Source organism: Pseudoliparis swirei, chromosome 20, assembly GCF_029220125.1.
Source record: "Pseudoliparis swirei isolate HS2019 ecotype Mariana Trench chromosome 20, NWPU_hadal_v1, whole genome shotgun sequence".
Classification (NCBI taxonomy): domain Eukaryota; kingdom Metazoa; phylum Chordata; class Actinopteri; order Perciformes; family Liparidae; genus Pseudoliparis; species Pseudoliparis swirei.
In genome coordinates this window covers 935019-958230 of record NC_079407.1, presented here as the reverse complement: position 1 = coordinate 958230, position 23212 = coordinate 935019, and the positions used below count along the sequence as shown (strand labels likewise).

Below are 23212 nucleotides of genomic sequence, written 5' to 3'. Positions count from 1 at the left end.
ATCGCAAGCAGATTTGCGTATGTCACTCCCGGCTTAATTTCGCGGGTGCCGTGAACAGATTTGCGTCCGTCACTTCCGCCAAGTGGTGAACGTGAGTGTTCCATTTGAGACAGACTCATCAGCGACGCACTGCAATACAGTGCACTGAATTGTAGTGCACTGTATTGCAGTGTACTTCGTAAAGTGTGCGGTAGTAGACACAGCCATACACATATTACGTGTTTATGAAGTAGTTTCAAATGTGTTGTTGTTAAATGTTACAAAATACATTTGAAAACATGGATGTCTTAATTTATTTCAAGACATATTTGTCCTCTTCTCTTGTCTTTGAGGAAACACATTCCCAGAATAATAAGGCAGCGACATTATACATAAAAGTGTAATGAAAGTAGGGTTTAGGAAAACATTGTCATCAGAATGTAATTGTAATGTTATGGCTCTCAAATGGAAACATGAGGTGTATTTTGAATCTTTTATTTTGAAGGTGTTCACCGGAACTGCCGTAATGTCATCGTGTATTCTGCCCTCTAGTGGTCAAAGAGTGTAAATGCATCTGCCTCTGTAATTTCGTTATTTGTTTTATAAAAACATTTCGTTTCTTATTCTTTAGATTAATAACATTTGTACCTTTTGAAGTCAATATATATATATATTGTATTTGTATGTTTATATTGTATTACATGTATTTATCCTCCACGTAATCGTGTTCTTTAATGTGTTCGTAGTACTTTGAAGAACACTTGAAACAATAAATATCTGTATTCAGTGATGAAAGTACTAATATTTATCTTATCTTATATACCACAGTGTGTAAATACTCCGTTTCAAATAAAACTCCACATAAGTATAGAAAACTGTTAGATATTGAACATTAGAAGTACACTAGAAGTATAAAGTGTCAAGAGAAGAAAGAAGTACTCAACGGTGTACTTTAGTAAACGTGTACGGTCTAAATGTGTATGACATAAGAACAAAGATCACGTTTTATTATTGTTGTGAATTGTTATCTTCGTAATTAATAACGTTTTTTATTTTTTTACTCACGCATGCGTATATGACAGAAGATACGCCATTTTGGATCTGAGGCTCCGGCAGCTCGCGAGCGCTTCTCTCTCTAAACGTCGTTTCTCTGCTCCGGTGTATTTTCCCGGGTTGGTATCACAGGTGAAGGTGAACGGATACCTGCAGCTTCCGGCCGTCTACCCGATGGACGCCGAAGAAGAAGAAGACTTCACTTCCGGAAGCCGCTCCGGTAAAAAACTACTCGCGCTTTGTTTCCCAACGAGCTAACGAGCTACATGCTAACAACATCATGTTGTGTGAAACCGGAAACCGTCTGGACGGTAATGTTTAAATTAATCCCGGAAGTAAAGTCTCACGTATTAATGCACACTGTTGAGTCCTGAACCTTCTGTAGTCCTGGTCCTCCATGAAGTCCGGTGTGAAGACCCCCTTTCAGACCCACTCAGGCTCCTGTGGACCTGGTCTGAGATCAGTTCACATGACTTCTGGTCAACAACCAAAAGGAAAAGCGTCTCATTTTATCGGTCCTTAAAATACAATAAATATTCATGTTTAGTCTTCAAGGAGGTCCTGAGACCGTCTCCTGAGATCCAGACCATAGACCAGGTCTCTGCAGCACCAGGTCTCTGCAGGACCAGGTCTCTGCAGGACCAGGTCTCTGCAGCACCAGGTCTCTGCAGCACCAGGTCTCTGCAGGACCAGGTCTCTGCAGCACCAGGTCTCTGCAGGACCAGGTCTCTGCAGCACCAGGTCTCTGCAGCACCAGGTCTCTGCAGGACCAGGTCTCTGCAGGACCAGGTCTCTGCAGGACCAGGTCTCTGCAGGACCAGGTCTCTGCAGCACCAGGTCTCTGCAGGACCAGGTCTCTGCAGCACCAGGTCTCTGCAGGACCAGGTCTCTGCAGCACCAGGTCTCTGCAGGACCAGGTCTCTGCAGGACCAGGTCTCTGCAGCACCAGGTCTCTGCAGGACCAGGTCTCTGCAGGACCAGGTCTCTGCAGGACCAGGTCTCTGCAGCACCAGGTCTCTGCAGCACCAGGTCTCTGCAGGACCAGGTCTCTGCAGGACCAGGTCTCTGCAGGACCAGGTCTCTGCAGCACCAGGTCTCTGCAGGACCAGGTCTCTGCAGGCCCAGGTCTCCTCAGTGGTGTGTGAACTCAAATCTTTACTTCCTTCCTGGTTCTCTGTGTTTCTCAGACGACGGCGGCGGCACTCCGGTCCAGGATGAGCACCCGGCCTCCGACGGAGAGGAGGAGCAGAGGAGCGCAGGAGGAGGAGGAGGAGCCCGGTCTGAGGTCAGACACCACGCTGCTCTCTGGTGGCAGAACATTCCTAAGAGCTGGTCTGGGACCAGCGTTTAGTGTGTGATGTGTTCATGCCTCAACAGGACGACAGCAGCATCGAAGGAGACGCGCGGCGCTCCACAGAGACCGCCGACCCCGACAAGGAGGCGCGAGGAGGAGCCGACAGCGACGAGGAGGCCGACAAAAGCTCAGAGGAGACGGCGGCTGCTCCTCCTCGCATCGCTGACAGTGAGGAGGAGGAGGAGCCTCCGGTCAAACGCAGAGTGAGCAGCTCGGACAACGAGGAGGAGTCGCCGGTCAAACGCGGAGCGTCAGATCACGAGGAGGAGGAGGAGGAGGAAGAGGAGGAGGGACAGTCGTCTCCCGCCAAACGCCGGGGGAGCAGCTCCGACGTGGAGGAGAAGGAGAGGGGGGAGGAGGAGGAGGAGGAGGAGGAGGAGCACAAAGCAGCCACAGACAGCGACTCGGACACCGAGGAGCACAAAGCCGCCGCGCCTCCTGGTCGCCGGCCCGACGCCGACAGTGACTCTGACACGGAGACGCCGGTGAAACGCAAGACGGCACAGATGGACTCGGAGGAGGAGGAGGAGGCAGAGGGAGGAGGAGGGAAGTGGAAGGCTGTGATGCAGTCTGACAGTGAGGAGGAAGTGGGAAGGAGGAAGAAGGCTGTAGCAGGAAGTGATGGAGAGAAGGAGGAGAAAGAGAAGAAGAAAGATGAGAGTGACGAGGAGGACGAGAAGCCAGGTAACTGACCTCAGACCAGCCGACACGTGGCCCCTTCATGAGTACCACTGAGTGTGTGTGTGTGTGTGTGTGCAGTGAAGAGGAAGAAGGCCATCCTGTCCGACAGCGAGGACGATGAAGACGAGGAGAAACCAGGTAAGCCCCGCCCCCGCCGGCCGCCCCCTTCACTGACCCCGAGCACCGTGGGATAACCGTGTGTCCCGCAGCCAAGAGGAGCCGCGCCGTGTCGGACGGCGAGCGCTCCGACAGCGACGCGGCGCCCGGCCCCGACGAGAGCCTCGCCGCCAAGCTGCGGGAGCTGGGCTCGGACAGCGGCAGCGAAGACGAGGACGAGAGGACGAAGGCCGGCGGCGAGAAGAAGGACGAGAAGGCGCTGTTCGGCAGCGACAGCGACTCGGGAGACGAGGAGGAGTGAGTCGGGTGGAGAACACACAGCTACCAACTGGAGTGTTCTTGATCTTTGACCTCTGGTTTCTCGACCTGACCTTTGACCTCTCGTCCTCCAGGAAGATGATCGCGGACATCTTCGGCGAGTCCGGCGACGAGGAGGAAGAGGAGTTCACGGTGAGTTCCTCCACCTCCGAATTTCACTAGAGTTTCAGACGTTGTGACGAAGACGAGCGTGTCCTTCGTCCTCCTGCAGGGCTTCAACCAGGAGGACCTGGAAGGGGACAAGAAGGAGGCGCAGGAGCAGCAGCAGGAGTCAGACTCTGATGACGGAGTGGACCGCAGCGGCCAGGAGTAAGGAGGCCTTATTTATAATTTATTTTATTTATGAATTGTATATATTTGTATATATATATTTGTGTATTTATATAAATATATTTGTATATCTATATATATTTCTGTGTATATATATTTATGTGTGTGTGTATATATTATTTATATCTATTTCAGCACCAGCTTCATGTCGGACTTCGACGTCATGCTGGCCCGGAGGAAGGCCATGAACAGCAGGAAGCGGCGGCACCGCGACGGCGGCACCTTCATCAGCGACGCCGACGACGTGGTCAGCGCCATGATCAGCAAGATGAACGAGGCCGCGGAGGTGAGCCCTTCAAAATAAAAGCCCGGCGCCCAGCGGCTCTGCTCCCGCGACGCTGACTGTGTTTTACTGTGACAGGAGGATCGGACCCTGAACAGTCAGAGGAAACCGGCCCTGAAGAAGCTCACCCTGCTGCCCCACGTCGTCATGCACCTCAAGAAGTAAGAGGCTCCTCTGGTTGTATAGAAGTCTGTGCTTCATGTGTTAGAGCTGCATTCTCTCTCCTGACCACCAGGGGGCTCCTCTGGTTGTATAGAAGTAGTCTCACTCCGGACTCTTTCCCCTCAGACAGGACTTGAAGGAGACGTTCATCGACAGCGGCGTGATGTCGGCCATTAAGGAGTGGATCAGTCCTCTGCCCGACAAGTCTCTGCCGGCCCTCAGGATCCGAGGGGAGCTCCTCAAGATCCTGCATGAAGTGAGTCCAGGTCCCTGTGCGCCTCCTGGTCCAGGAGGACCCTGCGCCTCCTGGTCCAGGCCTCACTGTGTCTCCTCCTCAGCTGCCCAGCGTCAGTCAGGAGACCCTGAAGCACAGCGGCATCGGGCGCTCCGTCATGTTCCTCTACAAACACCCCAAGGAGTCCAGGTCCAACAGAGACCTGGCCCTCAAGCTCATCAGTGAGTCTCCATCAGGACCCGGGAGGAGGAGGAGGAGGAGGAGGAGGAAGGTGGTGTTGATGGTTCTGGTTCTGGTCTACAGATGAGTGGTCCCGGCCCATCTTCGGCCTGACGTCCAACTACAAGGGGATGACGAGGGAGGAGCGCCAGCAGAGAGACTTGGACCAGCAGATGCCCCAGAAGCAGAGGCTCAGGTACCCCACCTCCTCCTGGAGACCTCCTCATGGAGACCTCCTCATGGAGACCTCCTCATGGAGACCTCCTCCTGGAGACCTCCTCCTGGAGACCTCCTCAAGGAGACCTCCTCATGGAGACCTCCTCCTGGAGACCTCCTCATGGAGACCTCCTCATGGAGACAAGGGCCCGTTAGACCAGAACCACACCATGTCTTGTTGTTTCTTTGGAGCTCCTCCTCCTGTTCACTCCTCTTCATCAAACCTCCTGCTCCTCTTCATCAATCCTCCTGCTCCTCTTCCTCAATCCTCCTGCTCCTCTTCCTCAATCCTTCTCCTGCTCCTCTTCTTCCTGCTCCTCCTCCTCTTCCTCAATCCTTCTCCTCCTCCTCTTCCTCCTGCTCTTCCTCCTCCAGTCAGTCTCCGAAGGTGGAGAGGGCGGAGCAACCCGACGTCTTCTCTCCACCAATCAGGTTGTCAGAGTCGCATGTGACTGTTCAGAGTGAAGCACGTGCACTTTGTGGCTCCGCCCACTTTGTGGCTCCGCCCACATCTGTGACGTAATCTATATTAATGAGTACTTGTACTTCAGATACTAACTACATAACACTTGGACTGCAGGCTTAGAATTTGAGTATTTCTTCACTGGTACGAGTACTTTACTGTGGTACTAGTACTTTACTGTGGTACTAGTACTTTACTGTGGTACTAGTACTTTACTGTGGTACTAGTACTTTACTGTGGTACTAGTACTTTACTGTGGTACTAGTACTTTACTGTGGTACTAGTACTTTACTGTGGTACTAGTACTTTACTGTGGCACTAGTACTTTACTGTGGTACTAGTACTTTACTGTGGCACTAGTACTTTACTGTGGTACTAGTACTTTACTGTGGTACTAGTACTTTACTGTGGTACTAGTACTTTACTGTGGTACTTTGCACTACTGTGGCACTAGTACTGTGCACTGTGCACTTTACTGTGGTACTAGTGCTTTACTGTGGCACTAGTTGCTGTGGCTAGTGCTCACTGTGGCACTAGTGCTTTACTGTGGTGCAGTGCTTTACTGTGGCACTGTGCTCACTGTGGCACCAGTGCTCACTGTGGTACTGCTACTGTGGTACCAGCACAGTGCTACTGTGGCACTAGTACTTTACTGTGGTACGAGTACTTTACTGTGGTACTAGTGCTTACTGTGGCACTGCTTTGCTCACTGTGGTACTAGTGCTTTACTGTGGTACGAGTACTTTACTGTGGTACGAGTACTTTACTGTGGTACTAGTGCTTTACTGTGGCACTAGTACTTTACTGTGGTACTAGTGCTTTACTGTGGTACTAGTACTTTACTGTGGTACTAGTGCTCACTGTGGCACTAGTGCTTTACTGTGGTACTAGTGCTGCTGTGGCACTAGTGCTTTACTGTGGCACCAGTGCTTTGCTGTGGCAGTGCTTTACTGTGGCACCAGTACTCAGTGCTGCTGTACTAGTGCTTTGCTGTGGCACTAGTGCTTTACTGTGGTACTAGTGCTTTACTGTGGCACTAGTGCTCACTGTGGTGCACTGCACTAGTGCCACTGTGGCACTAGTACTCACTGTGGCACTAGCACTGCGTGTGCACAGTGCTTTACTGTGGTACTAGTGCTTTACTGTGGTACTAGTGCTCACTGTGGCACTAGTGCTTTACTGTGGCACTAGTGCTCACTGTGGCACCAGTGCTTTACTGTGGCACTAGTGCTTTACTGTGGCACTAGTGCTTTACTGTGGTACTAGTGCTTTGCTGTGCCAGTACTGCTGTGGTACTAGCACTTCACTGTGGCACTGGTGCTACTGTGGCACCAGTGCTCACTGTGGCACTAGTGCTTTACTGTGGCACTGGTGGCACTCTGGTGCAGTAATCACTGTGGCACCAGTGCTCACTGTGGTACTAGCACTTTGCTGTGGCACTAGTGCTTTACTGTGGCACTAGTGCTTTACTGTGGCACCAGTGCTCACTGTGGCACCAGCTTTCTGTGGCACTAGCACTTACTGTGGCACTAGTGCTTTGCTGTGGTACCAGTGCTTTACTGTGGCACTGCTGTGGCACTGTGTACTTTACTGTGGCACTAGTGCTTTACTGTGGTACCAGTGCTTTACTGTGGCACTAGTGCTTTACTGTGGCACTGCTTACTGTGTGCAGTGCTTTGCTGTGGCACTAGTGCTTCACTGTGGCACTGGTGCTGCAGTGTACTTTGCTGTGGCACTAGTGCTTTACTGTGGTACTAGTGCTTTACTGTGGCACTAGTACTTTACTGTGGTACTAGTACTTTACTGTGGTACTAGTACTTTACTGTGGCACTAGTGCTTTACTGTGGTACTAGTGCTTTACTGTGGCACTAGTACTTTACTGTGGCACTAGTACTTTACTGTGGCACTAGTGCCACTGTGGCTAGTTTTACTGTGGTACTAGGGCTTTAGTGTGGTACCAGTGCTCACTGTGGCACTGAGTGCTTTACTGTGGTACTGAGTACTTAGCTGTGGTACTAGTGCTTTACTGTGGTACTAGTGCTTTACCGTGGCACAGTGCTTTCACGTGTACAGTGCTACTGTGGCACTAGTGCTTTCACTGTGGCACTAGTGCTACCGTGGTACTAGTGCTTTACTGCCGTGGTACTAGTGCTTTACTGTGGCACTAGTGCTTTACCGTGGTACTAGTGCTTTACTGTGGTACCAGTGCTTCACTGGTACTAGTTTTGCACCAGTGCTTTACCGTGGCACTAGTGCTTTACTGTGGTACTAGTGCTTTACTGTGGCACTAGTACTTTACTGTGGTACTAGTACTTTACTGTGGCACTAGTGCTTTCACCGTGGCACTAGTGCTTACTGTGGTACTAGTGCTTTACCGTGGCACGAGTGCTTTACCGTGGTACTAGTGCTTTACCGTGGCACTAGTGCTTTACCGTGGCACTAGTGCTTTACTGTGGTACTAGTGCTTTACTGTGGCACTAGTGCTTTACCGTGGCACTAGTGCTTTACCGTGGCACTAGTGCTTTACCGTGGTACTAGTGCTTTACTGTGGCACTAGTGCTTTACCGTGGCACGAGTGCTTTACTGTGGTACTAGTGCTTTACTGTGGTACTAGTGCTTTACTGTGGTACTAGTACTTTACTGTGGTACTAGTACTTTACTGTGGTACTAGTGCTTTACTGTGGTACTAGTGCTTTACTGTGGTACTAGTGCTTTACTGTGGTACTAGTACTTTACTGTGGTACTAGTACTTTACTGTGGTACTAGTACTTTACCGTGGTACTAGTGCTTTACTGTGGTACTAGTGCTTTACTGTGGTACTAGTACTTTACTGTGGTACTAGTACTTTACTGTGGTACTAGTGCTTTACTGTGGTACTAGTGCTTTACCGTGGTACGAGTGCTTTACCGTGGCACGAGTGCTTTACCGTGGTACGAGTGCTTTACCGTGGTACTAGTGCTTTACCGTGGCACGAGTGCTTTACCGTGGCACTAGTGCTTTACCGTGGTACTAGTGCTTTACCGTGGTACTAGTGCTTTACCGTGGTACTAGTGCTTTACCGTGGCACTAGTGCTTTACCGTGGTACTAGTGCTTTACCGTGGTACTAGTGCTTTACCGTGGCACGAGTGCTTTACCGTGGTACTAGTGCTTTACCGTGGCACGAGTGCTTTACCGTGGTACTAGTGCTTTACCGTGGTACTAGTGCTTTACCGTGGTACTAGTACTTTACCGTGGTACTAGTGCTTTACCGTGGTACGAGTGCTTTGCGTACAGTGCTTTTACCGTGGTACGAAAGTGCTGGTACGTGACGCGTCACCCGTGCTACGTGCCTCAGTGCACCGTGGTAGGGACAGCGTGGACGGTGCACCGTGGCTCAGGTGCTACGGGGCAGAGTGACTGCACCGTGGACTGGTGCTTGACCGTGTTACGAGTACGCTTTGCACCGGGCTCTAGGCTTCGGGCCTGTATGGTTCTAGTCCGTGGCCTGGTGCGTTACCTGACGTCTTCTCAGACCGTGGTACCCAGTGCGACACTAGAGGAGTCCGCGGGTAGCTTGACCGAGGAGCACTAGTACTTTACTCTGATTAGTCTTTACCGTGGTATCTAACTTCTAAATGGCCAAGAGGGCACGTTCAATGTGTTACAACGAGTAGGCCGGTATCTGCTATTGCTGTGGTACAGTGACTTTACTGAAGACGTGAAGGCTTTAAGATGGTCCATCCTAGTAAGACTGACGCGAGGCACTAGTGCTTGATGTGGTCCCCTGAGGCGTTTAGAAAGGCCTCAAAGCTAGAAGCTGAAGCCGTCGACCCTAAGCTAGCGTCCTGCAGCGCGTGAGATCAGCGTGACGGGACCGATGCCGCTGCTAGCTACCGGCTGGGCGAGTAAGTGTCTAGCAGTGAGTAGCTGGAGGAGGAACCGTCTTTGAGCACGTAGTCGGGCCTGGCTCGCTGTGATTGGTTCCCATAGGCAGCGGCTTAGCTGCCAGGGAGCTGATGCCGTCACGAACGAACCGCTAGTAAGGACGAGGAACTGAAGAGGAGTCACGTAGTGCTTAACGCTGCCGTGAGACGGACCTTGCGTGGATATAGCCCCGTATGCTGCTAACAACGAGCATCTCGACTACACTAGTGCTAAAGTGGCGGCTCAGCTGGAGCTCAGACTGCAGTGCTCGAGTGGCGCGGTATCATGCTAATGATGAGTAAACCAATCGTAATTCGATGCTGAACATGAAGGGCTAAGAGTGCGGCTCTCGGCTAAGATGACCACTTACACGTGGCTTACGGAGTGGGTCGTGTGAGTTTCTGCTTTCGTCTGTAGCTGAAGGTAAGCAACACTCTAAGCAGACTTCGTTTCCTCAGCGGCCATGAGACGGCATGACGCCGTTTGCAAACGATGCGGCCGGCGTCTCAGATGCCGGTCCTCACGGCACGTGGACTACGAACCATGAATGATGAGCGTGGGGCCGATGCTCGAGGAGCCGACCTGATGCGGCTGCTACGGTTGGTAGTTTTGATTGTTTCTAACCTGTCTTCGTCCTCCTGGTGACCCGCCCAAGGCCTGAGCAGGTTTTGTGGCGTAGGACGCGAGACCAGAAGTCCAGGGCTGTGCTGCCTCGGGGCCCGAGTAAGGAAGCTCGCTGCTCGTGGAAACGATATATGTAAGAACGCCTCAGACACCAAGTCTAAGATGGCCGGCTCATCGTGTTAGCGGCTAGTGGAGATGAGCTCTCATGCTACGAATTATGAGAATCCTGTCCTTTTGAAACGTATTGAATTAAGTTTAAAAATGTATTTAAGTTCCAGACCTCTTCGATGCTGCGATTCACAGGCCACGCCCGCCCCATCGAGCCTGTACAGAGCATGCTGGCCTGGGGTATCAGTGGGGTAACCTGTAGAGCCCTGGTTTGGCGCCTGGTCTGACAGGTGGCTCTCGATTGAAGCTGCTGCTCGGCTGTTGCCTGATTGAGTCATTGTAGAAGCATGACCGTGTGGCACGCTTAGGTGCGGCGCTGAGATCGGGCTCCTCAGTGCCACGATGGTCCTCGTTACGAAAGACTAAAACTGGAATAGTTTAAATCATCAAATCTGATGTCAAGTTCGTGTGTTTTGTATGTTGTATTAAGGCAGTCCTCGCTGTAATGACCCTCCCCGGGTTGCTGCAGCTAACTGTGTTTCACTTTATATCGAATAAAACAAGACCCCAAGTTCATCACATGTGAGTCCTGGGCCGTCCTGTCCTGAGTGAGGGGTCCTGTGCACGTGCCATTCACGAGCTGGCAGGCGTCATCGTGTAGGCGGCTGAGTGCATCGGGACTCCTGGCTTACAGAACTTTCGGTCCCTCGTACCGCAGGAAATATGACACTAAAGGAATAGACTCAAAAGAACACAATTCCTGATTTTGTTCCTGAGCTTTAGGTTGATCTAGTGGACTTACGGCATGTTCTCATAATCACTCTTAGTCTTGCTAGTGACAGACAGGTCTTTAATGCTCCGACATCAAATCAGCACACGTTTGTCCTGACAGGTCCTTATATTAACGTTAACCCTGTACTTCCTTGTCGAGGGACATGGACTCCCTGTCTGGGCGACTTCTCAGACTGGACATGAGGCGTTGGGCACCATCGATGAAACCTCATGCGTGAAGTGCTGACTGTATGACCTCTGAAAAACGTGGCCTGTTCTCGTAAAGATAACGAAGGACAGGTGGTGCGTGCTCTTTAGTTTGGTGTATGTACAGGGTGTTAGCGTCTTCTTGTAATTGACAGGATGTGGCAGGCTACTGATCTTACAGTGTGCTCATAGTATCGACAGTTGGTTGTGTGACTCTGGCTGGATACTGGTGGGCGTGCTCCCGCGGCTGAGTGACTGTCAGGATAACCAGCAGCGTCAGTGCTCTGGGGTGATTGACAGGTGGTGGGCGTGGCTCTGGGCTATCAGGTGTGGCGTGGCTTGGGGTATACATGTGCTAGCTCTGGATTGACAGTGGGCGTGACTCTGAGAGATTGACAGGTGGTCTGGCTCTATTGAGCGTGTTTAGGTGTTCCTCTGCAGAGATAAGAGAAGTTGGCGTAGGCCCTCTCATGCAGTGAAGTGGCTGCGTGCTCTGATTGACAGGTGCTGTGACGTGGCCTCAGATTTTACAGTGCGACTCAGCTCTGTTCAACAGCGTTGTGGGCGGCTCGGAGGATGACATGACACATGTTACATACCTAGTTACATGGTCAATCCATTAACAGAGACTGGAATTTAAGAGTGAACTTTACATGAGAATAAAGAGAACAAGACCTGTCAGAGACTCATTCTGTTCAGTGAAGGTGACTTGAAGCTGTAGCACCTTCCTAGTGATGGTCTCTTGGTCTAGGCGTGAGTGACACGATGTTAGCGGCGACTCTCCCTGGGTCACACGCGGTCTCCGTACTCAGAGAGCACTCTATGACTAGACCTTACGGCCACTCATGATCCCAGTGGATGGCGGTGACAACAGCTGGAACACAAGGAGAACGTACTGAAGATGAACCAACCTGAGTAGCCTGCTCATTGCTAGACTCAGGTGATCAGGGCTGGCCTGATATGACTCTCCTACCGTCGAACTTGGTCCGTCCGACCATGGTTGCTGTCTCTTTGGGTTCTGGTCCCTGGCTGAGTCCTGGTTTACATCGCTCCTCGGCTCCATCAGGACGTCCTCCGGCGGCCGTCCTGACCCTCCTTCTGTTCCACCCGCTGGCTCCGAGAGTCAGTCGACCGTGTCAGGTGACTTAGGTGTCCTGACCAAGAACTGTTGGGTCATTGCTGTCTCAGTGACTACTTGTGAGTCAGACAGGACCTAGCACGCCTAGTAAAGAATCATTCTGTACTATACTCATTTCTATACAGCCATGAGGTTGAGTCCTGTGACCGGTATACTTCTCTTGGGCTCTGTACTAATAGTAGCTTACTCTTAAACATTATCAGACGCTCCACCAGGACCATCACGCGGCTCTGCTTCTTAGACGGCTCTGTCAGCAAGTCATCGGCTCTGTTTTAGGTTTTGCCTGACCCTGTACTGTCTTTGAGCTCGTCACTGTGCTACGCACTCACGCACCAGCACACCAAAAGAACGTCATCCATCGAGGATCACACACCCTGGCTTCATCACTCCTGGATCGATCTTCCCGTGCACTGCTCTTGAACAATCCCAGTTTCCTTCAGGTACTTTAGCACTCCGACCTGGACACAGAGAGACATCTATGCATTCTGCATTGATAGTTCGATGGTACTGAGTAACTTAATCTTTACAGTTCTCTGAAATAAATGATCAGGTGTATGAATGCTAGCTCAATAGATAAATAAAGACATGATAGGAACAGTATCATTATAGATGACACAGGTACCCATGTTAGATAATAAGACTCTCTTGAAGTTGACGTTCACCAGACTAGAACAGATGCATCTTAGCCCACGATAAGTACTTTAAATGACGTGGAAAGAGTTGATGCACTTATTGACACTTTTAGTTTCCTGAAATGAACTTGTAATGATAACCACAATCACAATACAACAGTCTACACAACAACACATCTAAGCATAAGACACTGAGCACATAATCCTTCTATGAGGGTCATTGTTGGAGTCATGCCTGTCCAGTTGTTATAGCAGACTGTTGCATCCGTGCTCTCCACACAGCTCGTATGACTGACAAGTCCTCTCTTATTAGATATGAACATTATCACTCGTCAATTTGATACTTTTCCTTGTATTCCCTGAACATGAACTTTTTAGAACCATCTCACGCAGATCCTCCTCACTCCTGCACCTCCTCCCCTACCATGAGCAGCAGTCAACGTCAACTCAACAATTGAAACACCTCGTTGCCAGTGTGACTCTGTACGCTATGCGGCTCGTTGACTTAAGGTTTACTAGAGCTCCGTAGCGAGCTCTGTTGCTTACTAAGCACGTTAGCTTTGGCTCTGTTAGCTAACAGCGACCTGTTGCTTAGAGAACTGTTACTTTTGGTCTGTTAGCTTTGTACTTTGTCCTCAGTAGGACCGTTAGCTTAGCTCTTTAAGACTTATGCTCCTGTTACGTAGCTCTGCTCTCCTCCTGAGCTCTGTGCTGAAGCTGACGAGTTCTAAAAACTGTTACTTGTAGTGAGCTAAGACATGTACTGTGTCTGTTACTATACGGCTCTGTTAGCTTCATCCTCTGACTAACTAAGACTCTGTACTGGTCTGTTTAGCTAGAAAAGAGACTGTTGCTACTAGCCTCTGTTGGCTTGTCGGTCCTGTTAGTCTTGTAAGCCAAGTACCTGTCTGGTCTTACTCAGGCCGCAGCCTGTTGGTCTTGTCTCTTAAGGTCTCCTGGTCCTGGTCTGAGCTAGGTCGCTCCTGGTTGGCTTGGTCCTGCCCTCCGGTCTCTGTCAGCCTTCTGGCTCTGGTCCGTCTTGCTAGCACCGGACTCTGGGGGCTGTGGTCCGTACTCTGGCCTGCTGACTCAGAGCTCTAGTTACAAGCTTGTTATGGAACCGCTGTTCAGCGGAGGAGACACAGTACCTCGTTAGAAGACAGACCCTCTTGACGGCTCTGTTAGGGCTTGATAGGTTGCGGATCATGCTGTTAGGCTTATGTCTCCAGGGACGTTAGCCGATGACACAGTAGACGTCTCTCTCTAAGGAAAGTTCATCTTCATCACCGTAACTTGCTTTCCCGGTCCTGTTGACTTCACTCTCAGCGGTCTCTGGCTTGAGCCTAGTTATCCTGAGTTAGCTCAGGTTGTGTCCGAGTCCTGCTCCTGACGGCGCCCTGGGCCTGTCTTGAGGTGCCTGTTAACTCCTGGCATTCGCCACGCCGTCTTTCCCTTGGTCTGAGTCAGGAATGCCTACTCATGAACTGTTCATACGAGGGCTCCCGGTGCATATAGATGCTACTTTAACTTAAAGCTCCTTTTGGTAGCGAGACATCGTTCTCCCTCCGGGAGAGCGATCCCCTCTGTTTACCTGAGGTGTTAGCTTCCTCCTGACAGGCTTATAGTTAGGGACTTAGTTACCTGGTCCGTTGTAGGCTTAGTTAGGCTGCTGGGTTACGTTAGCAGCTCTGGTACCTTATGTCACTCTTGTGTGCTCATCTAAACTGATGTTCTGAATGACCCAATCAGGCAGACTCAATCTCTGAGGGCTCTGTTTTGTTACTAAGCAAGAGAGGTATCTGGCTCTATGAGACGAATGCTACCTAGTTGTGACTAGAGCACTGGTTAGGTCTTGTTGGTTCAGACTGATGCTGACTTGTCTCAGTCCTGTTCTGAGACTACTGTATCTTGTTTTAGAGACTCTGTACCTTGTTGTTGTTTCTGGCACTAATGGTCCTTGGTGTCTCAGCTATCTAACTGGTTGTTTACTAGACTAATGTCCTGGTACTAAGCTGTTATTCTTGTTGTTGTTACTCTAAATGTCCTGGTTCACTAAGACAAAATGGTCATCTGGTTGTCTGTTCTCGACTAAGCAGGTAACTTGTCTGTTGTTTACTACTAAAGCTACCTGGTTGGTGAGTTTCCTGCATGTGATCAGTGTCTGTTTACAGACTAAAGCTCCTCTGTTGTATTTGTGAAATGTGTTCTTCAGAGTTACTGAAGACGTAATGCACCTGTTGTTCTAAGAGCTAGATGACTACCTCTTTGACTCAGAGCTCCTTGTAGTTGTTACTAGACAATGTACTTGTTGTTTACTCAGACTAAATGCTCGGCTCCTCTCGGCCTCTCTCCCAGCTCGAGAACGTCCTCTGAGCTTGCACGAGTACCTATCAACTCTTTCGTGGCGAGCATCAAGAGTGAAGCATGCTGGGCTGAATGACTCAACTCTAGCTTTTCCGTGTCCGTTCTAAGAACACACCTGGGTCACTGCAGCCACTAGAGGAGGCAGGATAGATGCTCAGACCTGCTGTATAGGAGACAAAATGACTGAGGAGAGAAGACACAAGTGACCCTAGACCAGAACAGCAACTGTCTCCTCTCTCTGAGACGTCAGACGAGGACTTGTGTTTCACTGCGCACTATACGGCTGCTTGTCTCCCAGCCGCTGACAGGTCGTCCTAATGGACGAACACTAGGCTGCTCACGTGAGTTCATGAGCTGAGAGAACAAATGCATCCTTCTGGCAGCCGCCAGGCCTCAAGACCACGTACCTTAACTACTAAATGCGTCCTCTGGTTTATAGAATCTATTTCTTCTGTTTAACTCAATCCTAGAGGATCGCTCCTCTGTTGTTCTGCAGAGAAATGCTAGCCTTTAACACATGAAGCGGCTTCTGATTTACCCAGGGATGTACGCCTCTGGGGTCAGGGAGTCTAGCTTACAATGAGAAGCACTCACGAACAAGTGAGTGCCCCTGGGCTATGACAGAATACACTGTTACATTATGACCTGATGATTCTAACAGAGGATCACCCTGCGTGAGCAGGAGCAAGAATGCAGCTTTAAAATGAAGCAGAGACTTCATACAACCAAGAGTCCCTGGTGTTTACTAAGAGGTAGAAGAGACTAACTCAAGTGGTTTACTAAGACAGACAGGATCTGAGGGCTGTGTCTAGAAGGACTATGGGGGCGGGGCTTGTGTGTAGCTCAAGGATCTAATGATGCTACCTGTGCTGTTGTCTACCAGCGACTGACAGGTGCCCTAACTCTGCCCTGACGACACACTCAGAGCTGACTCCGACCCCTAGGAGTTCATGGACTAGGGACAAAATCTTCTCTTGTAATGTTGTCTAGGCCTAAGACCAGGTCTACACTGCTACGCGGTCCTGTTGTTTACTAGAAGTCTATCTGGTTCAGTTGTTTAGCTCAAGTCACGAAGTCGCAAACCTGGTTGTTTCTAAGACAAATGCTTTACACTTTATAGTTGTTCTACTAAGACACGAATGGTTAGTCGTTGTTGTTGTCTAAGTTAGAATGTTAGCTTGTATAAGTAGTTATTCTATAGTACATAGTTAGTCTTGGTTGTTAACAAGAAAAGCTAACACATGAGCAGGTTTATACAACTAGAATCGCAACCTGGTGGTCCAAGAGAATGCTACCATGATTGTCAGAGATACTCGAGTCCTGCAGGAAGTCCTTCCCTCGCTGTGGAAGTGTTTCTCAGGCTGCAGGTGAACCACGAGGACGTTCTCTGGCTCATTACGGAGGCGAGCCAAGCTGTCGGGTTCTGCGAGAACGTTCCCCCGCCGGCGAGGGGATCGGGTTCCGGCCGGCCTCTTTAATGACCCGCCTCCCGGAGCCTGTGATCCTGAGCGGCCCTCCTTTCACATTCCTGAGAGACTCCGGGCCCTCCTGCTCCAAGCTGTCGGACATCTGCAGGCCTCGCCTTGTCATTAGGCCCCGACCATACGCCATGAGACAGCTCGGCCCAGCCCGGTCTCGGAGACAGGACCTGAGAGGGCCCCAGAACCTCCATCTTTACCTGTTTGTGGGGGGGTGGATCGGGGGGGAGGAGGAGGCGGGGAGGGGTGGGGGGGAGGCATCTCCAGGGAGCGCTGGCCTCCCTTTGTTCCTGAGAAGAGAGGGAGCTGAGGAGGAGGAGGAGGAGGAGGATGGTCAGACTGGTTTTACTGGTAACTGAGCTGAGGAGGAGGAGGACACTGACACCTAGATCAAGGAACAGCTCTTACTGTTCTTCTTCTTCATCTTCTTCTTCCCGCCGGTCGGACGTTTTATCGTTTGTCACATCACTGATTTCCTGTGGCCACTAGGTGGCGCTGTGATCTCCTCAGGCCTGACTGTAACATGACGCGTTGTGGGCAGATGGAGCTCAGTGGACCACTAGGGGGCGCTGTGGCTACGTGAACGTTCAGTAAAGTTCTGTACCGAGACAGAGTGGAATCACAGATGGAGCAGCGCGACACCAGGCGCCTATGGCAGGGAACTCAGGATATCACAGACTACCAAGAACAGACCCAGCGCAATGGTGAGTCAGCAACATCTAAGCGGACGACCTGAACTCATTTATACACCGGTTTGAGGCTAGCAACAACAGCGCTAGCTAATGACTAACTATGCTTACCGTTAGCGTGGCAGTGGAAGAGTTCTGCAGCTGGGGATGAACACACACTCTCTGTGAGCCGAGAGCACAGTGTGAGGGAGGCTCTGTTATAGTGAACACCAGAGGCTGGGTCAGATGGCATATCTGGGCGTGCTGAGAAGACCTGTGCCCCAACCAGCTAGCTCAGTGTTCACCACAATGTTCAACCTCTCCTGGCTGAGGTCCGTGGTCCCACATACCTTCAAGGATCCACTATTGTCCCTGTGCTTAGTGCTTCTCCAGCATGTACATGAACTACCGACAGTGGCTCACCTGGAAATTGGTCATGGGAGAAATGCTGAGGAGAGCTGATAAAGGGGGACTACATCTGCGCCTTCTCCAGCCCTCCATGGACCCGCTGCAGTTTGTATCGCCCAAACAGATCCACAGATGATGCTGTCTCCCAGGTACTGCACACACCACCTCTCTCATCTGGACAGCCAGAGGCTATGTGAGACTACTGTTCATTAATTAGTTCAACTTTCCTTTCCCGCCGTCCCCTCAGACTGGCCGACTTAGCCTTCGGTGGGCTGGAACTGAACACTATTGTGGATCCTGGACTTCCTGACCGCCCAGGCCACAGGTGGTCAGGTGACAGACACACCTCAACCCTCACCCTGAACACAGGATCCCCCAGGGTTCGTCCTCAGCCCCTGTGCTCCTGTACACATGACTGTGTGGCCAGGTTCAAGCTCCCAACACCATCATCAAGTTTGAGGATGACCGGTGTGGTGGTGGGCTGATCTCCGACAGCAGCGAGGAAAGGCCTGCCTGGAGGAAGTTGCTGATCTGTCACTCTGGTGCCGGGACAACAGCCTCCTCATGAATATCGCAAAACTAGGAGCTGATTGTGGACTTCAGGAGGTACAACAACAGACGTACTCACCACTGAGATTGAGACTACTGTGGAAGAGGGTGGCGATATCCATACCTGGAGTCCACATCACGAGGATCTGGCAGGTCAAAACGAACACACAGACACTCGCAAGGCGCCTCTACCACCTCAGACGTGGGGAATTCAAAAGTTTCAGAGGATCCTTCGGTCCTTCTGCTCTGGAGCTGTGGGAGGCGTCTGACCAGGAGCATCACGGCCTGGTTTGGCAGCTACTCACGCTCAGGACAGGAGGGCTCTGCAAGAGGAAGTGGTCGTTCGGCTGAGGCGCACTGTGAACTCCTCCCCACCCTGCAGGACTTGTGCACCAGGGTGCCAGGAACCAGAACCAGCAGGATCATGGGATCTGCCACCCCAACAACAGACTGTTTTCAGCGCTGCTGCGGTCAGGCGGGCGCCTCCGTCGTCACGCTGCAGAACAGAGAGACTGAGGCAGTTTCTTTCTCAGGCCATCAGGACTGAACTCCGACCTCCTGGGACCCATAGACCCACACAACTGCCCCTCTTCCAAACACACACACACATGATTAAATATTGGTACTGTAAATGTTGTGTTGTTTTTTATTGTAAATGGTGTGTGCTTGGCATGCACATTCACTGCTGGGCATTGTACTTTCGTTTCACTGCACGCCTGTGTGTGTGACAAATAAGGTCATCTTGAGATCTTGGATCTTGGATCTTGGAAGAGTCTCCGTTCGTAACTCTTCGTCGCCAGGGGCCTTCAGATCGTCCTTCAACAAGAGGGAAGTCGATCGGACGCGTCTTGAGGGAGGGGCATGTAACTGTATAACGGCAAAAAATCACAAAAATAGGCGAAATATGACAAAAATAGCTGACTTTGGAGAATTATTGTGGCGCCCCCTATTGTTCAAATTGCATGAGATTATTTGCGCATCTTATACAATGCAATGTGCACATATACTGCAAGTCCTGAGTGATTAGTCCCAATAGTGTAGAAGTTATGTGTAATGAAAAAACAAGACACGCCCCTCAGGGGTTCATTGGTCCATACCATCTGAACCCAATGAGATATCAAAGAACTCTTTGTGTATCTAGGTGATGTCGCCTCACTTATGATACACATAAAGTTTGGTGTGGTCGGACTGTGTCTCGGAGAACAGCCAATTTGTGTTTTTCACCAAATTCAAATAGTGGAAAATCAAGTAGGCGGAGCTTAGGGTCTGAGGCCCTCGCCGACTCCAGGTGTGCGTGTGAGACATTCAGGTCAATCAGACATTCTGGGTGAGGGGCGTCGCCAGTCCAACTTTGAGGGGGCGCTAGAGAGCAACTTTTACTGACCCAGACGTCAAACGTCTAGTTTCATCAAGTCTGACCAGCTCCGTGGGTTTGGTGGGTTTGGTGGGTTTGGTGGGTTTGGGGTATGTTAATAATCCTAATATGCACCAAATATTCTAAAATAAAAAGCAGAATAACAATACCTCTAACAATTTCATTATATATATATATTTTAATTAAATATCCATTGAGTGAACACCGTAATGTTAACTGTTTGACCATAACACAAAAGCTTGTTTAGTGTCAGTAATACTTCAAAATAAAGTGTTCTTATATATATTAAAGACTAATAATAATCATTCTCACATCGTGCTGAGGAATGTTCGATGCATTCTTATTTTATCTCTTTATTAATGTTTATTTATGATAAATTATTGTTGCTGAGGTCCAGAGTTCAAAACAAACAGACGTTCATATAAAACATGTAAAGAACCAATCAGAGTCACAGAAACATTTGACTCTGTAGAAACACACGATGTATCAAATGTGTGCGTTTCTGATCTGGAAGAATCCATCTCTGGGGTGAGACAGCTTCTCCTTGATAGCACAGTGGTATTACTCCGTGCTGCTGTTTCAGATTATTGTGTCAACATGACATCAGATTGCAGGATTCGGGGAGCGGATTATCACTTCATTTGTTGTGTTGCTTTATTTAGAGCAATAAACAATAAAGTCATTGCTGTTATTCCGAGTCAGTCAAACTAAATATGAACCTCAGCATATTGGCATTATTTTAATGTTTCAAGTAGCTACATACAGAACGTGCTCCACAGCTCGGCTCCTGGATCCTGGAGATCCTGAAGACCATGAAGATCATAAAGATCCTGAAGATCCTGAAGATCATAAAGATCCTGAAGATCATAAAGATCCTGAAGATCCTGATGAACAAACAGAAGACAGCTTGGACGAGGAACAAGTCTTTCCATCGGGTCGGATCAGCTCAAGGTCTTTGAGGGTCTTTTGTATATCAAGTTCCAAGTGGACCCGGCCCTGAAGGTCCGGCCTCTACGGTCTTTGCGTGGGCACCCAGGTGAAGTTGCACCTGCCCTCGGTGGTCTTCCTGACGAAGGCCTGACCCTGGGGGAAGCTGTGGGTCTTCACGCTGCTGGTCGGGCTGAGGGACATCCTGAAGGCCACGTCGGTCCGGCTGCAAGGCGTTGGGCTCGAAGACGAGATGGGGTCCCGTGAGGGTGGTCCTCTCAGTGGAGACCAGTAGGCCGGAGGTCTGGCCTCAGCTCCGCCCGCCGACCGGCTGAAGGGCGGTTCCTCCGTTGACGGCGGAGGTCTGAAGGCGGGGGACGTTCTGTAGCTCCGGGTCACCTCTTCAGGAGGTCCGCCCTGAGCCGTCAGCCCGGCGGCCGCGAAGCGTCGACCCGGAGAGGCGGCGCAGGTCTCGGGCGACTCGGCCAGATCTCCACCGTTATTTCGCGGGCGTCAGAAGGCCAGGCGTGGAGTAGAACCCGAAGGGCTGGGAGACGGAAGTCGGAGTGTACCGGACGGTAGCACCACGGACCAGACCGCCGGGGCCGAAGCCGGACGAGGACTCGGCGGACGTGTCGATGGTGTCCCGGTCCTTCAGGCCCAGTGTTCGGAGGACCCAGAGGTCCAGGTTTGGCTCGGAGGAGGAGGAGGAGGAGGAGGAGCTGAACTCGGCCGTGAGGTTCCTGCAGACTCTCTTTCTGACCTGCGAGCTTTGGAACTGAGGACCGCGGTTCTGGAAAGATCCATCGTGGACGTCCATCAGGCGTCTCTTGGGCTTCCTCCTCCCATCGGGGTTCAGTTTCTATGAGGGACAAACAGGTTCAGGTTCAGTCCAGGTCCTGTCATCACGTTCACACCCTTCTACATCGGAGGAACTCTCAACACCGTTCCGTCCACTGGGCCAACAAACAGTTCTGACGTCCTCTTGTCTTCATGACTCTGTTCTGGACTCTGGACCGACCTGGGCTTCTCTCTGCAGGTTCCTCACGAAGGCCGAGCCGAGGAACCCTCGGAGCTGCTGGTTCTCGTCCTGCAGCCTCAGCAGCTCCTCCTCCCTCTGCAGCAGAGTGTCCTGCAGCTGGAGGTCCACAGGGTCCGGGACCAGAACCACGTGGGGGAGCACAAGAAGGCAGGATTAAGACCAGTAGACCACCGTCGGGTACCAGCTCAACCGGTTCAAGTGTTTATTCTCTTAAAGATATTCCGTGACGACAGGAGTTACACGTTGGGGTCACATATCAACCTCCTGGGAAGACCAGCTCACTCATGAGGTCCCTGGTGGGGGAGTACCTGTTTGTTCCTCTGGAGGTGAGGAGAGAACCCATCAGACCACATCAGACCAGCAGGAGACTCTGAGAGAGAGGGGGGGGAGAGAGGGAGGGAGGAGAGAGGGAGGGAGGAGAGGGAAGGGAGAGAGAGGGGGAGGATAGGGAAGAGAGAGAGAGAGGGAGGAGGGAGAGAGAGAGGGGAGAGAGAGAGAGAGAGGGAGAGAGAGAGAAGGGAGGGAGAGAGAGAGAGGGAGAGAGAGAGAGAGGAGGGGGAGGGGGAGAGAAGGGGAGGGAGAGAGAGAGAGAGGGGGAGAGAGAGGGAGAGGAGGGAGAGAGAGAGGGAGAGAGAGAGAGAGAGGGGGAGAGAGAGAGGGAGAGGGAGAGGGAGAGAGAGAGAGGCAGGAGGAGAGGGAAGGAGAGATTGAGGAGGGGAGAGAGAGGGAGGAAGGAGAGAGGGAGAGGAGAGGGAGGAGGAGGAGAGGGCGTGAGGGAGGGGAGGAGAGAGGGAGAGAGAGAGGGAGGGAGAGAGAGGGGAGAGAGGGGGGAAGAGAGGGAGAGGAGGGAGAGAGGGAGAGAGGGGAGAGGAGGGAGAGAGGCGTGAGGGGGAGGAGAGAGAGAGGGGGGAGAGAGAGAAGGGAGAGGGAGAGAGAGAGAGAGGGGAAGAGAGAGGGGAGGCGAGGAGGGAGAGAGAGAGAGGGTGGAGAGGAGGGAGAGAGAGAGGAGAGAGGGGGGAGAGAGAGGGGAGAGGGAGGGAGAGAGGGAGAGAGGGAGGCGTGGGGGGAGAGAGAGAGGGAGGAGGCGTGAGGGAGAGGGGGGAGAGGAGGGAGAGAGGGAGGGGGAGAGAGAGGGGAGAGAGGGAGGGAGAGGGAGGGAGAGAGGGGGAGGCGAGGGGAGGGGAGAGAGGGGGGGGAGAGAGAGGAGGGGGAGAGAGAGAGAGAGAGGGGGGGAGAGAGAGAGAGAGAGAGGAGGTCTTTAAGGACTTTAAGGTCTTTAAGGTCTTTAAGGTCTTTAAGGTCTTTAAGGTCTTTAAGGTCTTTAAGGTCTTTAAGGTCTTTAAGGTCTTTAAGGTCTTTAAGGTCTTTAGGATCTTTAAGGTCTTTAAGGTCTTTAAGGTCTTTAAGTCTTGTTCCTGTTGTACTTGAGGTGTCATGTGTTGTTAGGCTCACCCCAAACAGACTCCTCTCCAAGGTCACAGGGGTCACAGGGCCAAAAGGATTCCTGGAGGAGGAGGAGGAGCAGGAGCAGGAGGAGGAGGAGGAGGAGCAAGAGGAGGAGGAGGAGCAATAGGAGGAGGAGGAGGAGGAGGAGCAATAGGAGAAGG

The 23212-nt window shown here is 51.2% G+C and overlaps 2 protein-coding genes across 2 annotated transcripts; one reads left to right on the top strand and one right to left on the bottom strand.

Annotated features, from left to right (window-relative positions):
• Positions 1 to 1070: 1070 nt before the first annotated feature.
• LOC130210430 (protein IWS1 homolog) lies at positions 1071 to 5559 on the top strand. The gene is made up of 13 exons (XM_056440747.1): positions 1071 to 1252; positions 2220 to 2317; positions 2410 to 3070; positions 3146 to 3205; positions 3277 to 3481; positions 3577 to 3634; positions 3714 to 3811; positions 3968 to 4118; positions 4194 to 4276; positions 4404 to 4533; positions 4616 to 4733; positions 4816 to 4927; positions 5323 to 5559. Exons 1-13 carry the CDS (start codon positions 1207 to 1209, stop codon positions 5468 to 5470), a joined length of 1968 nt encoding a protein of 655 aa, XP_056296722.1. The 5' UTR covers positions 1071 to 1206; the 3' UTR covers positions 5471 to 5559.
• Positions 5560 to 20647: 15088 nt separating this feature from the next.
• gmnc (geminin coiled-coil domain containing) lies at positions 20648 to 21967 on the bottom strand (the record flags this gene model as incomplete). The annotated part of the gene is made up of 4 exons (XM_056441178.1): positions 20648 to 21054; positions 21149 to 21425; positions 21585 to 21701; positions 21914 to 21967. Coding segments are annotated over 4 exons (855 nt in total), but the record flags the coding sequence as incomplete, so codon positions are not given.
• Between the last annotated feature and the right edge of the window lie 1245 nt (positions 21968 to 23212).

Coding starts and splice junctions, on each gene's coding strand:
- LOC130210430 (XM_056440747.1), top strand. CDS start 1,207: ATGGACGCCGAAGAAGAAGAAGACTTCACTTCCGGAAGCCGCTCCG. Junction 3,206..3,276: donor TGAAGACGAGGAGAAACCAG/GTAAGCCCCGCC, acceptor TGTGTCCCGCAG/CCAAGAGGAGCCGCGCCGTG. Junction 4,734..4,815: donor CCTGGCCCTCAAGCTCATCA/GTGAGTCTCCAT, acceptor TCTGGTCTACAG/ATGAGTGGTCCCGGCCCATC.